At 45.0% G+C, this 14,834-nt stretch overlaps 1 protein-coding gene and 1 long non-coding RNA gene across 7 annotated transcripts; one reads left to right on the top strand and one right to left on the bottom strand.

Moving 5' to 3' along the window:
- The first annotated feature begins 1,663 nt into the window (after window positions 1-1,663).
- On the top strand, window positions 1,664-7,954 carry RFX5 (regulatory factor X5). 4 transcript variants are annotated; one of them, XM_049880459.1, is made up of 10 exons: window positions 1,664-1,769; window positions 2,642-2,770; window positions 3,015-3,048; window positions 3,433-3,515; window positions 3,772-3,891; window positions 4,071-4,190; window positions 4,327-4,408; window positions 4,709-4,910; window positions 5,159-5,259; window positions 5,409-7,953. In XM_049880459.1, exons 2-10 carry the CDS (start codon window positions 2,655-2,657, stop codon window positions 6,384-6,386), a joined length of 1,836 nt encoding a protein of 611 aa, XP_049736416.1. In that variant the 5' UTR covers window positions 1,664-1,769; window positions 2,642-2,654; the 3' UTR covers window positions 6,387-7,953. The 4 variants fall into 4 exon arrangements, with proteins under 4 accessions (XP_049736416.1, XP_049736418.1, XP_049736420.1 ...); XM_049880461.1 differs by having other exon boundaries at window positions 1,758-1,829; window positions 5,409-7,954; XM_049880463.1 differs by lacking the exon at window positions 1,664-1,769 and adding an exon at window positions 2,113-2,125 and having other exon boundaries at window positions 5,409-7,954.
- On the bottom strand, window positions 7,871-14,810 carry LOC126073599 (uncharacterized). Of its 3 annotated transcripts, none has more exons than XR_007516792.1 (4): window positions 14,722-14,810; window positions 13,917-14,120; window positions 11,962-12,060; window positions 7,871-7,959 (listed from the first exon to the last, which is right to left on the bottom strand). It is a non-coding gene; the product is annotated as an uncharacterized LOC126073599 (long non-coding RNA). The 3 variants fall into 3 exon arrangements; XR_007516793.1 differs by lacking the exon at window positions 14,722-14,810 and adding an exon at window positions 14,331-14,420; XR_007516791.1 differs by lacking the exon at window positions 11,962-12,060 and having other exon boundaries at window positions 7,874-7,959.
- Window positions 14,811-14,834: the final 24 nt, after the last annotated feature.

Here is a 14,834-nt window from a genome sequence, read left to right as displayed (position 1 = left end):
GTGCAAACAAAATATATCCACTCAAGAGGCTGCTAACCTGGAGTCTGTGACTTCTCTGAAATTAGACTCAAAATTTGGAGGTTGTGTGTACATATGTGCATTTTTCATGTCCATTGCTTTCACCTGATTTGCAAAGAGATTCCTGACCTAAAACAGTCTTAATTAACAGGGTTAAGAACCCACGATCTATCCAGTACAACATTCTCTAATGGTAAAACACTTGTGTGGGCATCCAGCACCCCCTGTGTGAGTTGGTCAAAATTCCAGTGTTCACAGATGGCAGAACAATGTGAATGTAAAAGTTTAGCAACTCCCTGGAAGGAAATAAAGTTCACACCGGAAACCAAAGCTTACTAAGGGGAAGGGGGGCGAGGGGGGAGCACTTCAGTTTAATGTGGTACAGCTGCTGAGGTTTTGGAGAACTCCATCAACGGGAAACAAGAGCCTGTGTCTGTAGGTTTGTTTGTGTTTGGATGCGTGTGTTTGGGAAAGGAGGGAGGAATGGTTCAACTTGTTTTTCATCAAATTGGGGTTGTATGAGCTTAGAGCAAACATCCATCACTCTAAAAAAAAAAAAAAAAACCAACCAAACTGTCATGGATTGAAATATGTTCCCCCAAAATATGTGTCAATTCAGTTAGGCCATGATTCCTATTATTGTGTGGTTGTCCTCCATTTTGTGATTTCCTATGTGTTATAAATCATAATCTCTGCATAAATCATAATCTCTGCCTGTGGTTGAAAAGGGTTAAGGTGGGATGTAACACTGTTGCTCAGGCTACATCCCTGATCCAGTGTAAAGGGAGTTTCCCTGGGGTGTGGCCTGCACTACCTTTTATTTTACAAGAGAGAAAAGGGAGGCAAGCAGACAGTTGGGGACTTCATGCCACCAAGAAAGACGCACCAGGAGCAATGCGCTTTAGACCCGGGGTTCCTGCTTGGAGAAGCTCCTAGTCCAGGGGAAGATTGATGAGAAGGACCTTCCTCCAGAGTCAATAGAGACAGAAAGCCTTTCCCTGGAGCTGACCCCTGAATTTGGACTTCGATTACTAGACTGTGAGAAAATAAATTTCTCTTTGTTAAAGCCATCCACTTGTGTTGTTACAGTCGTGCTAGGTGATTAAGACAAAAACCCACTGCGTGGAGTCCGTTCCTATTCATAGCCACCCTATAGGGACAGACTAGAACTGCCTCATAGGGTTTCTTTCCAAGCTGTCATCTTTAGGAAAGCAGACTGCCACATCTTTCTCCCGCAGAGCGACTGGCTGGTGCTTTAACCACTACGCCACCAGGGCTATTTAATCATTTATTGATGCTTTTCTTTCCGTAGTTCTGATCACCGAAGGCAAAATGGAAACACAGAAGGGGAGGGAAAAGAAAATAAAGCTCCAAAGGGAACCAAGCTCCAGGTCTTTCCTCCTGCGGTCCCTTTAAGAGAAGACTCTTGGGACAGGCAGTCCCAACCGACCCCAGTTTTAACCGAAACCTAACCCGGACTTCCCCTTCTTGACTCAAATAAGACCAATTTTGGATTTTCCCTCTCCTATTGACCAATCAGATTCTGTTGCCAGGCAGACTTTTGCTGCCGCTAGTGCGAGCCGGGCGCCTTCTGTCTCCGGGTGGCAGCAACGACCAATGATAGAGCAGGCTGCCCGTGTATCTAGGCAGATTGGGGCTGTTACAACCATTCAGAAAAAAGAAAATAAAGCAACGCACGAGCCCGCGGGGCCAGGACCGTGGGGCTGGGCTGGAGTGAAGGTGGCTACGAGGTAGTTTTTCTTTCTCCCTTACCTTTATTGTTGCTTGTGTTGGGAGGCGACTATTCAAAGGTAGGGAGGGGGCAATATGAGTTGGGAGGAGAGCAGAAAAAGATTTGGCCTGTATTTTCAACAGCTTTTTCGCCCATGTCCACGTGCCCCGAATCTGGGACCCATTCCCCCAACCGGGTTTCCTTCGCCCAGCCCGAGTTCCGCTACCCTGAGCCCCCCACTTGGCAGCAGCCGAGGATTGAAGGGAGGGGGAAGAGAGGGAGACGGGAGCGCGCCCGAGGATGGGATGTTGAGGGAGATGACGTAGGGGCCGGCGACGTGGGGAGGGGGAAGCAGCGGGGGAGAGCCGTGGCGAGGTTAAGTAATGAGAACTTGGGCCCAGGTTTCTTCAAGCCTGGAAGGGCGGAATTTGTTCGTATTATTTCTGACCTCCCAGGGAAATTCAATGGCGAGGGGTATAATAGAGAATTAGAGAACTTTGTTTTATGGTCGTTATCGTTGTTTGGGGGTGGGGTCAGAGGCAGAAATGTAGATTTCTTTCTAACGTGAATTCCCAATCCCCCTGTCTCTTCTTTACAGTTTTCCAGATTTAGGAGACTTTAGAAAGGTGGGGCAGTTAGAATGGAGATAGCAAAGATCTCTTTGGGTATATATGGGCCTGGATAAGTAATGGGATGGTTCTAATTTTTGGAGAAGGCAAGTGATGAGAAAAAGACCACCAGGGAAATTCAAAGCCTTTGTTTCTGTTTCTCGTCTTTCTGGGTGGAGAGTTGAGGCGTGCCCTGGGGTCGGGGCGGGGGGTGGGGGGGGGTGGGGGGGAGGGAAGGCCGGTGCGAATTCAGTCTTCATGCCCTGCCTCCTTTCAACTCTAGCCCTCATGCTGGGATGGCAGAAGATGAGCCTGATGCTAAGAGCCCAAAGACTGGGGGAAGGGCCCCCCCGGGTCATGCCGAGGCTGGCGAACCCACCACCCTTCTTCAGAGGCTCGGAGGCACCATTTCGTAAGTACTCATCACCATCTCCACATCTTGTTCCAGACCTAGGGGTAGATCCCTGTAGCGCTTCCTGTGCAGGTGAACTGCCTCTCCTGACCAAGTACATCTGACCAAGGGGAAATTTTTCCTTCATGGAAGCGATTCTTGAGCACCTGCTAGGAATTTCAGTCCTCTCCCCCTCCCTAACAATCAGATAAAGGGATGGGGAAAAACCTGTGTGTGATTGCCACGTTTCTCCTTTTCCCTACAGCAAGGCCGTGCAAAACAAAGTGGAGGGAATTCTGGTAAGTGTTTTGGGGAAGGGAGCAGTAGAGAGATGGAATTGGGGGATGAGGGTGGTGAGGGTAATACAGGGGATATGAAAGGTCAGTGTGGGAGAGGATAATTAGCTTTGACCTTGAACATCTCACTTTCTCTCTATATGATCTATTGTATGGAAGACCAGTACAGGTAAATCAGAGGTGATCCCCTCTGCTCCCTCTCCCACATGGTAGATCATAGGGGTCCTCAGAGCACAGTGAGCATCCAGGCTCAGATCATTCCTGAGGTCCTTTTTTCAGTCTGACAATCCCTAAGTTAACTAGATTTTATGGTAAGGCTCAGAGGGTCCTACCTTGGGCTCTTCTTGGCCTTACTATTTCTCCTGCCTGTGTCCCCTGCCACCTCAGCAAGATGTACAGAAATTCTCAGACAACGACAAGCTGTATCTCTACCTTCAGCTCCCCTCAGGGCCCAGCACTGGAGACAAAAGGTAGGTTTGATGCTAGAGTTCTAGGTGTCAAGGGTTCAGATTCTTGGAGAAAGGCTCATAGGGCTGGGTGAATAGGAAGACTCATAACTACTGTCCTTGATCAAGAACAAAGGTCCCTACCCCAGTTTAGTTTACCAGGGACAGGTGGATGCTGGGTGAACTCATTTGGTCCAGCATCTACTGAAGTGGTAGTTTGGGTAGAACCAGGACAACTGTTTGGTCTTAGTAAGCCTGTGCCTTTCACTTCCCTCTGCAGCTCAGAGCCAAGTACACTCAGCAATGAGGAGTACATGTACGCCTATAGGTGGATCCGCAACCACCTAGAAGAGCACACCGACACCTGTCTGCCAAAGCAAAGCGTTTATGATGCCTATCGGTGGGTGGGTGGGTGGGCATAGGATTACCCCACTCCCCACCCCCACCCCTGGAGAGCTCTTTGCCTTGATAAAGCCTGATTTCCTAAAGGGTTTCCCAAGCTTGATCCCTAGGGACCTTCTGAAGCCACCCCTGGCCTCCTTCTCTGAATATCTCCCCATCCTGTCCTCATTCATTCAGGAAGTACTGTGAGAGCCTCGCCTGTTGCCGCCCACTCAGCACAGCCAACTTTGGCAAAATTATCAGAGAGATTTTCCCTGACATCAAGGCCCGAAGGCTTGGTGGCCGGGGCCAGTCCAAGTATCCTTGATTGGAGAAGTTGGGGAGTAGGGACCTAGGGAGAAAAACTTGGGATGTAGAGAGCCAGGAGTAGAAAGAGCATAACCTTCCTCAGAGTCTTGGAGATCCCCACGTACCGCCCCTTAACTTGCATCAGATACTGCTACAGTGGCATACGAAGAAAGACCTTGGTATCTATGCCACCCCTGCCTGGACTTGACCTGAAAGATTCTGAGAGTGTAAGTAACAACACTTTAATTCCACCCTTCTCTCCCAGAGGTCTTTGGGATATGTTTTGAGGGCTAACAGAGCTTAGGTCATTATAGGCATAGCTTCTGAGTATGTAGGATATGCCCTTCTGCCTACCCTATGGCCAAGGCAGAGAGTGAGGAGAACTTGTGAGTTTCTGGAATGGGATGGGTAGAGTCACTCCTATCCCAGATCTGGTCTGGTCTCAGCTCTGGCCAATATTGGTGTCTGAGAGGGGGCAGAGGTTCTTTGGTTGGGAGTGTAATTGGGCATGTCCTTTACCACTGCAGCCAGAAATGGGCCCAGAAGTAACCCCGGCACCTCGGGATGAACTGGTGGAGGCAGCCTGCGCCTTGACCTGTGACTGGGCAGAGCGAATTCTGAAACGGTCCTTCAGTTCCATCGTAGAGGTCGCCCGTTTCCTACTACAGCAGCATCTCATCTCTGCCCGATCTGCACACGCCCATGTGCTCAAGGCCATGGGGCTTGCTGGTGGGTGCACACACTCTTATGTTCTGGGAAACTCTCAGCCACTCTTGACTTTAAAGGCCTTCCCACATAAAGAGTAGAGACACCTTGGATTTCCCTTTTATTCCTGTAGACCATTCTAGGATGAGCCTCAGGCCACCACCTTTTCTCTGTCTCTATTAGTCAGCCAGTCAGTCAGAAATCACCTCCCTCCTGCATTCCTCAGTTTGCTCCACACTCTCAGTTTATTACCTTTTCTGGTACCTCTGCAGAAGAGGATGAACATGGTCCTCGGGAACGATCATCTAAATCCAAGAATGGTGTAGAGAACCTGGAGGGTGGAGCCCATAAGAAACCTGAGAGACCAACCCAGGTAAGGAGGTTGATTCCCTGGCCTTTACCGCGTGGGCTAGGGAGCTTGCTGTATCCTTCCCCATACTTTTTTTTTTTTTAGCCTACTGTCCCTGTGTTCCCTCCAGTATCCAGTTTTCACCCCTTACTGTGTTCCTCTCTACTTTTTAGCCTCCCAAGGAGCTAGAACCCCGGGCTGGGGCTGGCACCTCAGTGCGTGGAGAGCGGAAGAAGAATGTAGTAGAGACCCCGGCCCCAGCAGCCAATAACCCACAGGTTAACGCCCTGGTGGCCCGGCTACCGCTGCTCCTCCCCCGGACCCCTCGCTCACATCTTCAGCCAGTCCAAGTCTCTCCACCCATCCTGGCCCCCAAGCTTTCTTCAGGCCCCTTGAAAGTGACTACGCTGCCTCTGCCCAGTAGGGGTGGGGGACCTCAGACAACTGTGCCCATCATTAACATGATCTTACCAACTGTTCCTGCTTTGCCTGGGCCTGGGCGAGCTCCATCTGTGGGTCTCACTCAGCCCCGGCGCACAGAGAACAGGGAGGTAGGTATAGGGGGTGACCCGGGACCCCAGCACAAGGGTGTCAAGAGGACAGCTGAAACACCTGTGAGTGAGGCCAGTGGGCAGAACCCGCCAGCTAAAGCAGCAAAGCAGGATATAGAGGATACAGGAACTGATGCTAAAAGAAAACGGGGGCGCCCTCGAAAGAAATCAGGCGGAAGCAGGGAAAGGAATTCTGCCCCTGAGAAATCGGCAGCTGCCATGGACTCTGCTCAGCCCTCAAGGTTAACCCTGGAGACTTGGGGCTCTGGAAGGGAAAGCAACTCAGCTGGATGGTCAGAGAGGCCAGGGCTGATGGGAGAGGCTGAGAAGGGGACAGTGCTCGCCCAGGGTCAGGAAGATGGTGCTGTTTCCAAAGGAGTAAGGGGCTCCAGTTCTCGGCATGCCAAAGAAGCAGAAGATAAAATTCTTGTCACCCCTAAAGTGAGTGTCATCAAGGGCAGTAGAAACCAAAAGGAGGCTGTTCAGTTGGTAAAAGGAGAGGTAGCAACTACAGCACAGGGTAATAAAGACTTCAAGGGGCTTGTGCTTCAAAGTTCTTCACCCCATGAGCATAAAGATCCCAAAGCAGTACCCCCGTGATCAGTGGGGAAGAGTGTTTCTATACGTAACGTCACTTCTGTCTGCCTAGTAGAGCCCTTGTTGCACTTGCTTCTCATTTAGCTAATCTTTCCTTAAGGGAGTCTGTTCTCTGGATAGACAGCTGAGTCGCCTAGTCTTACCTACTGCCTAGTTCCTGCCTCTGACCCTTCCAGCTTGATATCCTTGCCTTTAGCATCACCAATAAATCTGTAGTGACCTTACCTGGATCCCTGTGCTATCCTGTGGGAAGATAGGGATAGGGTAAGTATGATGAATTAGGAATAATTTGGTTTTAAATCATAGAAAACCTAACTGAGACTGGCTTAAAAAATAAAAAGGATTTATTGGCTTAAGTAACTGTAAAGTGCAGAGGTACGGCTAGCTTCAGGTAAAGCTTGATCCAGTGGCTCAGTATGTCTTTAAACACCGGATTTATTTTATTCCCTCTGTTCCACCTTCTGTAGGATCATCTTAAGGCTGGGTCACCTCATGGCTGCCAGCACTCCTAGAGTTACATGTTTCTTCATTTATGTCTAACCAGAAAGAGTGGGCATCTTTTTGCCAGGAACCCTAGCAAAAGCCCAAAGATTCTCTCTCATCAGGCTAGCCTGGGTCACAAGTCCATCCCTAACCAATCACTGTGGCCTGAGAATGGCACATGGTAATTTGCTTACTCTACATTGTCCAAAAAAACCCAAACCCAAACCCAGTGCTGTCGAGTCAATTCTGACTCATAGCAACCCTGTAGGACAGGGTAGAACTGCCCCATAGAGTTTCCAAGGAGCGCCTGGTGGATTCGAACTGCCGACACTTTGGTTAGCAGCCGTAGCACTTAACCACTATGCCACCAGGGTGTCCCTCTACATCATAGACTACGCCTTTCTTAAAAAAGACCAGCCTCTTCAGAATCACGTAGATCCCCAAATGGCAACTGTGAGGGGGAGTTGCTGAGGAGGCTACTACTATGAGTACATGTGACCAGCCAGACCTGCCTCCTTTTTTCATCATAGTGTTCTATTCCCCTTAGTACAGTTGTGACCTCTTTCCTCATTATAGTCTCAGAAGGAACAGAAGGGAATTCATTCTCCTTTAGGGACTTTCTCTTCACCTTATTAAGATGACAATCCTTTTTTTCACCTACATTCTCAGAGATGGAGCTGCTTCCTTTTCCTGTTTCTTAATTTTAGTTTTCTCATTACTGTTATCCCCTACCCTACGGCCACTTTCACCAAGAAAAGCAAAAGATTGCCTGGTTGTTTCATTAAATTCATTCTGTATCCACCAGATGTCAGTCTCTTGTCATCCATGTGTCAGGATTTAGGATTGTGGGGTTTAGGCTAGAATCTGGATGTATGGAAGGAAGCAGCTCCACGTATCAGGGAGCTCCAATGGGGAAAGAATACAGACCTTGGAAATTTGTCCTTGAGAAATGCAGTAAACCAATATTTATTGAGGATCTACTTTGTCTTCTGCATAGAGTAGTTTCTGTCAGGGAATCTTGGTTTTACCAAGAAATAGAGATTTTCTTTCAGGGAGACTTCATTTGTTCACTTATTTCCACTTCAGCAGATTTCTAAAAAATATAACATTTGATATATATAAAGAATATATGTGACATAAATTATGAAGCCTAATGATAAAATGAATACCTATGACTTATCACCCAACTTACACATTAAAACATTTAAAAATACCCCATTGAATTTATTTGTGTTCCTCCCCATCCTGTCCCCCTGCCTCTTCCCTAGAGTTACTGTCCTTAATTTTGTGTGTATTACCTGATACATATTTAGCCATATATGTATATATTAAATATTGTTCTTTGCTTTACAAAAATGTCACATTATTCTAAAGTTCATGTTGTAGATACCTATGATTTCTTTTCATCTGTATAATATTCCATCAAGTACATAAACCACAAGGTGTTTATCCATTTGCTTACCAATTGATACCTGGGTTGTTTCCAGTTTTTTGCTATTACAAACAATGCTGCTATGAACATTCTTGTACATTAGTGCCTTTGTTTTTAGTAATATTTCTAAAAAGGTTTCTAAGATGGTTCTTTTGGTGTGTTTACACTCTGAATTGGGGCCTATTCCCTCTTACTCTCTGAAGAGTTTATATCAGATGGAAATGAAGTATTCCTTCAAAGTTTGGTAAAAGTCACCTGTAAAGCTGTCTGAGCCTGGTATTTCTTTGTGGAAAAAAATTATAAATAGTCAACTTATTTATTATAGGCTATTTGTGTTTTCTTCTGGAGTCAGTTTATGTAAAATCTTTTTCTAATATATTGTGCATTTCATGTCTTCTTTTTTTGCAGGCAGTTCATACACGTTCTGTTTTTTGCCTCTGTTTCCTCGGTAGTCATGTCCTTTTTTCATTTCTAATGTTTGTGTTTTTTTTTTTTTCCTTGATCAATTGTACCAAGATTTGTTTACTTGTCTGTCTCAGATACTACTTTGGACTTTGCTGATCCTCTTCCTTGTGTGTGTGTGTGTTTCCCATTTCATTAATTATTGGTCTTACTATAACTATATATCTCCTGCTTTCTTTAGGTTTAATTTTATGACATCTTAATTTGGACACTTGGCTAATTTTCTGGCTGGCTTCTTTGCTATCATAAGTCTCAAGAACCTGTTTCTCTACACCCCACAAGTTCTTCTGTGTTGCACACTATTGTCATCGTTATTTAGTTCTAAGAATATTTAAATTTCTTTTATGACTTCTTTTGACTCGTGACTTATTTCGAAAAAAGTTTTATAAGTTTCCAAACGTCTGGAGAGTTAAAAACCTCATTTTTTTATATTGATTTCAGCGTAATCACGTGCTTAGAGAATGTGGTGTCTATGATATTCTTTGAAGTTGTTGGGATTGTTATTTTATATTCTGTAACTGATCTTGAATGTCTAAATCTGTTGATTTCTGCTGACACCTGCTCATAGTAATTTGTTTCCTCATATATTTTGTATTTTGGGGTTATGATCTCAAATTTTGTTAAACTTAATCTATGGGAATTCTGAGGGTCTAAATTGGGGGTACTTTCTTCCAGAGAGGATTTGTGTTTGCATCTGCCAAAAAGGGGTGCTCCTGACCTGGCATGGTGTTAGCCCCTTCAAGAATCCAAATTTAATTCAGGAGTCCTAGGTTTTCTCTCCTTCCTTGGCTAGACCCGAGGCTTAAATGCTGTTCCTAGTGCTGATACTGGCATTTGACCCTAGCGCAAACCTGCTTTTTCTACTGCGTGTTACTCACGTTTCATTGAGGTTTCAGGAGAATTTTTTTTTCTTTAGTGATTCCCCATACTTTTTAATGAACCTGACAATATGCTAAAATTATATTTGTTGTAATTCACTCAGGATCTAGTTGTATTTTAATGGGCCCTTTCTCTTATGCATGCTGCCAGAAGTAGGAAGGAGTCTGTCACTGTGGTTTTGAAATTTTCCCTCTTGTTTTTTCAGTGCTAAGCACTGTGTTAGAAGCTGGGCATGAAAAGTTGGTAAGACTTAGACTGTCTTCAAACATTTTAGTTGGGAAGACACACAAGTAAATAATGATCATAGCACAGTGTAAATTATGTTTTAAAAAAGCACAGTGCGCTATGGGAGCCAGAGGAATAACACGTCGGTCAGGCAGGGATCAGGGACAGCTTCCCAGTACAGGTGAGTAGAAGTTAGCTGGACAAGTCTAACTCATAAAGCAATGAAAGAACAGCACAAAAGAGCTAAGTTATGCTACTCACTACTGCATAAGAGCTATAAGCAGAGAGATCAATTTGAGCTGAATAACTTGGGATGGCTTCATGGAAAAGGTAAGCTTGAGTTTAATGTCAGCAGGACTTGGATAGGTGAAAAAGGGGGGGCATTCCAGGAGAAGCAGGGAATAGGGGCATGGGGTGTGAATAAAGGCACAGCAGTACAAACACATTAAAGAGGCCTGTCAGAAGAGATGTGTAGGAAGAATAGTGAGAAATGCACCAGAAGAAAAAACAACACACAACCATTAGAGGTATTTGTCAAGTGAATGAATGAGTGGTATGAGGTTTCCATTAGAGGATGGAAGAACTGGAGTCAAAGGAACCAGCCAGGCCACTGTTAAGTTACTTTTATCCATGTGGGAAGAGATGTGGGACTGGACCAGGCTGCTGACAGGTGAAAAGTATATGGAAAAATAAAGCACTAGTGATGGAAGCATCCAAGAAAATACTATCCTCACTATGATTGGGGTTGAGGATATAGCCATTCCCTTTGGGAGACCAGGACGCTGGATGATTCTGAGATTTGCATGAGTGTTGTGGGGTTCTAAAATAGCTTCTTCCACCATATTTTTTAAATCTGCCGTGAAACAAATGAGCCTGCAGTTTGAGGAATCTTCAGTTTATGAGATGAAGGGCTAAACTGGGATTTGGGGAGCTACCTACTACTTCCCTGCTACCATTCCTCCTCCTCCTCCTCCTCTGCAATTCCCTGTTCCCCACACCCCCCTCTCCCCCCAGTATCATCTTTTCCTATTTTAGCTGTCACAAATACTAAAGATAATTTATAATTTGCTAAAATTTTGAAATAATCTTTTACTACTAATTAAACCAAGACAAATTCTACATCTCTAGTCTGTGGTCCCAAATAATTTGTTTATATTTATGGTTAATAATTGGCTTTCTTTAGAAATCAAAGCAAATGCCACATTCACTTACATACCAAATGGGGAAATTTATGTCATTGGCTATTTGTCTAAGTGTTTTGCTTCATGGTTTGCCAAAAGGCCTACCCCTTCATCTAAGATTAACTTGCTGACTCTATCCAGGGGGATAAAGCTAAGTATAAACATATATAATGTAGTATTTCTTAAGACATGTTCTTCGGGAGGCAATTGTTTACTGGGAAGAACATAAGTTAGGCTCAAATCTTAGCTTTACCACTTACCAGATAATTTTGAACATTTTATTGAGCTCAGTTTTTTCAAACTGCATTCACAGTTTGATCGCAACCCCTTCACGGGTTGTGAAATCCATTTAGCAGGTTGCAAACAGCACTTCAAAAAAATGAAATAGAACAGAAAACACTGGGTTCATGGCACATAGTAAGGGTAAGTATTCTTTCCAGAAACTTTTATTTCAGTTAACACATATGTGTTTTTCAGTGGTCATAATATAAAATGTATTTCTTATCATGGGTTGAAGTAAAACAATTTTGAAAAAAAAAAAATGACAACTATTCTGAAGCTCAGTTTCCATAAAATAGGATAAAATCTATTTCACAGGGTTGTAATGAAGAATAAATGAGGTAATATTTGTACTCAGACACAGTAAGGACTCAAGCAATACCTGCTGCTTTTTCTTTTCCTTGAAAAAAAAGCTCCTAATGTCTATGATTCAGGGGAAAAATTCAGTCTATAATTCCTTTAACCTGTATTATGACATGGATCTGGTATTTTTTTTAACCAACTTTTGAATAATAAGCCAACATCTTTCCCCCATTTGATGCAATTTAAATAAGACAAGTAAATGACATGATCCTGCTCTGTTGGCACTTTCCTGCCCCACCCCTCACCCTAATGTGCCACACATACATACACTTACCCACCAAGAGACTTCACATGCACTCAAAACAGTGTGGGTTCCCCCAGGGGCACATGTCATCCGTGTGAAACCATCTACACGCCTGCAGTGACATCCTACCTAACAGAGGAGAGTGATATTTTTTCTGTCAAAAACCAACTTAAAAAAAAAAAGAAAAAGTTCGGTGGGGTGAGTAGTTATCAGATGCTGTGCTTTTAAATTTAAAATGTAAAACAAAAAGTAACCTTCAGTTTAAAATTTTGACAGTTAAGGACTGAGAAGAAAGGAAGAAAGGTGGAGACTGATGGAAACAGGGCAACGAAAAAAACTCCAGAAAAAGGCAGAAAGACAGTCATAAAGAGATGCAAAGAAACATACATATATAAACCCTTAGAGATATAAATACAGAAAACTTGAAACAAACTCTTCTACTTAATACTCAATGCTTTGGGGGGCGGGGTCTCACTTGGTTAATAAAGGACTTAAAACTGCCTGGACTTATAAAAAGTTCCTCCCTCCCTTGGAACAGATGTTCCTGAAATCTTGTTTTTGTCACTGGAAAATGAAAAGCTTCGTACTATAAAAAAAGTAGGGCTGCCCATCTCTTTGTGCAATGTTTCAAAAGGCTAGTCTTGTAGCCCTTCAGAACCCTACCCCCTAAGGTGTTGTAATATTTTAAACTCTAGGCTAAAGCAGGCTCATCACCTCTTGGTACTTGCCTGACAGCTGGTTGAAAGCTGGGCAAGGGCTGGGCCTGACAGGTGGACTGGTGATTCCCCCCACTCCAGACCAGTGGTGACAAATTTAAACTATCTTTGGCACTCTATGCCTCTTACTCAGCTTATCTTTCATTACTGTACTCCTTCTTTAAACTAGCTAATATCTGCTCACCCTAGCCTCAGGATTTCAGCAAATTTCCATTTCTATTCTTCAACACTTTTTTTGCCTTAGAATCCTCTCTCCTTTTTGTTCTGCTGGATCATATCCAACATCTAAGAAGTGGCTCACAATATTTCTGAGAAGCCTTCCATTCATTAATTCTTTTTATAGTGAGTGGCTAGGCCCTCTGTATTAACTAAAGTCTTCCACGTTCCTTCAGCAATTAGGTACTCCATTTGTTCTACTTTTGTATATGTTACATGTTTTTCATATGTATTTTCAAGCTATTACTCTATTCTGCCTTCCAATTAAACACTGAAGCAGTGGCCCTCTTTCCTTTTTTCGTTCATCATCTTAAAAAAAAAAAAAGAGGCCTGTTGCCATCAGTGATTCTGACTCATAGCAACCCTACAGGACAGAGTAGAACTGCCCCATAGGATTTCCAAGCAGCAGCTGGTGAATTTGAACTGCCAACCTTTTGGTTAGCAGCCAAACTGTGCCACCAGGGCTCCTTCATCATCTTACTGTCCCAGTAATAGTAATATACTAGTAATATGCGCTCTCTTAACCATCACAAAACTCTGTAAAGTATAAATATTACTGCAGCCTCTTTACAGTCATGGAAACTGAGGTTCAAAAAGGTTAAATCAGTCATCTGAAATCACTCAGCCTGTAAATGCCAGGGAAGCATCCAAGATCTGGGTTCAAACAAACAACTAGTCTCAATTTAAATATTAAGTAAAGTTCTACAAGGAGCTGGGATACAGGCTCTGAAGGACAGCTTTCAATCAATGACGCTAACCCGCATTTACAGGTTGTGTTTTTGTTTAGTCTTATTTTAACAGGAGCCCTGGTGGTGCAGTGGTTAAGTGCTGGGATGTTAACCGAAAAGTCCGCAGTTCGAACCCACCAGCCGCTCTGCAGGGGAAAGATGTGGCAGTCCGCTTCCGTAAAGATTACAGCCTTGGAAACAGTTCTCCTCTGTCCTATAGGGTCGCTGTGAGTCGGAATCCACTCGACAGCAAGGGGTTTGGTTTTTGGTTTATTTTGTTTTGAAGGAAGGGTTGTGTCCTCCAAGTCTTTGACATTTCACTCACCTCTCCCAACCTTGCCCTGGCCAGCCCCAGGCCAGCTCCTCCCTGGAGGGCTCGGCGTCCGAGGCTGGAGGCCAAAAGCTGCCTAGGCGGGAGGACCTCGGAGGCAGAACCACGGCCTCGAGTCTGGCCGCTAACGGCGTTAAGACTGACGTGGTTGGACCGCGCCATTCCCGAAGTGATAAGGGGCGTAATCTTGGCACCGTCCTTAAAGATGAGTAGGAAAAGGGTAGTGAGGGTAACTATCTTCCCTTTTTCTCCCCTCCCCTTTTCCATCCCACAACCTGATTTGCTCAGGGAGTCCGTGTAGGACAGGGGAGGGGAGAATGCTACTGTCTGAAGTTACGGTAACTCGGTGGCTAACTAAAACGGGCTCATTTACATATAACTTGCAAGTTCATGTACTCATGGAAGTACCCGATATGTCTGTACGTCTCCTCTAACAGGGGCACGCACTCCCGTTTGTCCACCCGGCCTCTGTCTGCTCACGGCCGGGAGCGCGGGAACCTTACCCTACAAATTTACTTCCCTCTCGGCTTCCTTAGTCTCGGAACCCCTCCCTTAGGGCCGCCTCTCAAAGATTGGCCCCTCCTTCCATCCATAGGCTCCTCCCTTCGCCCGCCTCCCTCTTTAGCTTCCAACTATCTCGTCTCCTCCCCCTTTTAAATTTCTGAACAGGCATGTTCCGGGCAGCTCACCCGACTCTTTAGGTTACTATGGGATCGGTAGGGTCCTGAGCGTCGGGGAAGCAAGGAAGCCGACCTCGGGAAGAAGGACTGGGACTCGGGAGAGGAATCTACATCAGTACCTGCTGGGAATTTTTTTTTTTTCCTTGGTTGTACGAGGCGAGGAAGAGGAGGTTGCGCGGCCCGGTCGAACTTGGGGCTGCGCGAAGGCCCCTTCAGGCAGCGCCGAGGGCAG

The sequence above is a fragment of the Elephas maximus genome, chromosome 3 (genome assembly GCF_024166365.1).
Source record: "Elephas maximus indicus isolate mEleMax1 chromosome 3, mEleMax1 primary haplotype, whole genome shotgun sequence".
Classification (NCBI taxonomy): Eukaryota; Metazoa; Chordata; class Mammalia; order Proboscidea; family Elephantidae; genus Elephas; species Elephas maximus.
The sequence above is the reverse complement of the archived record's forward strand: the minus strand, read 5'-3'. Positions and strand labels throughout refer to the sequence as shown.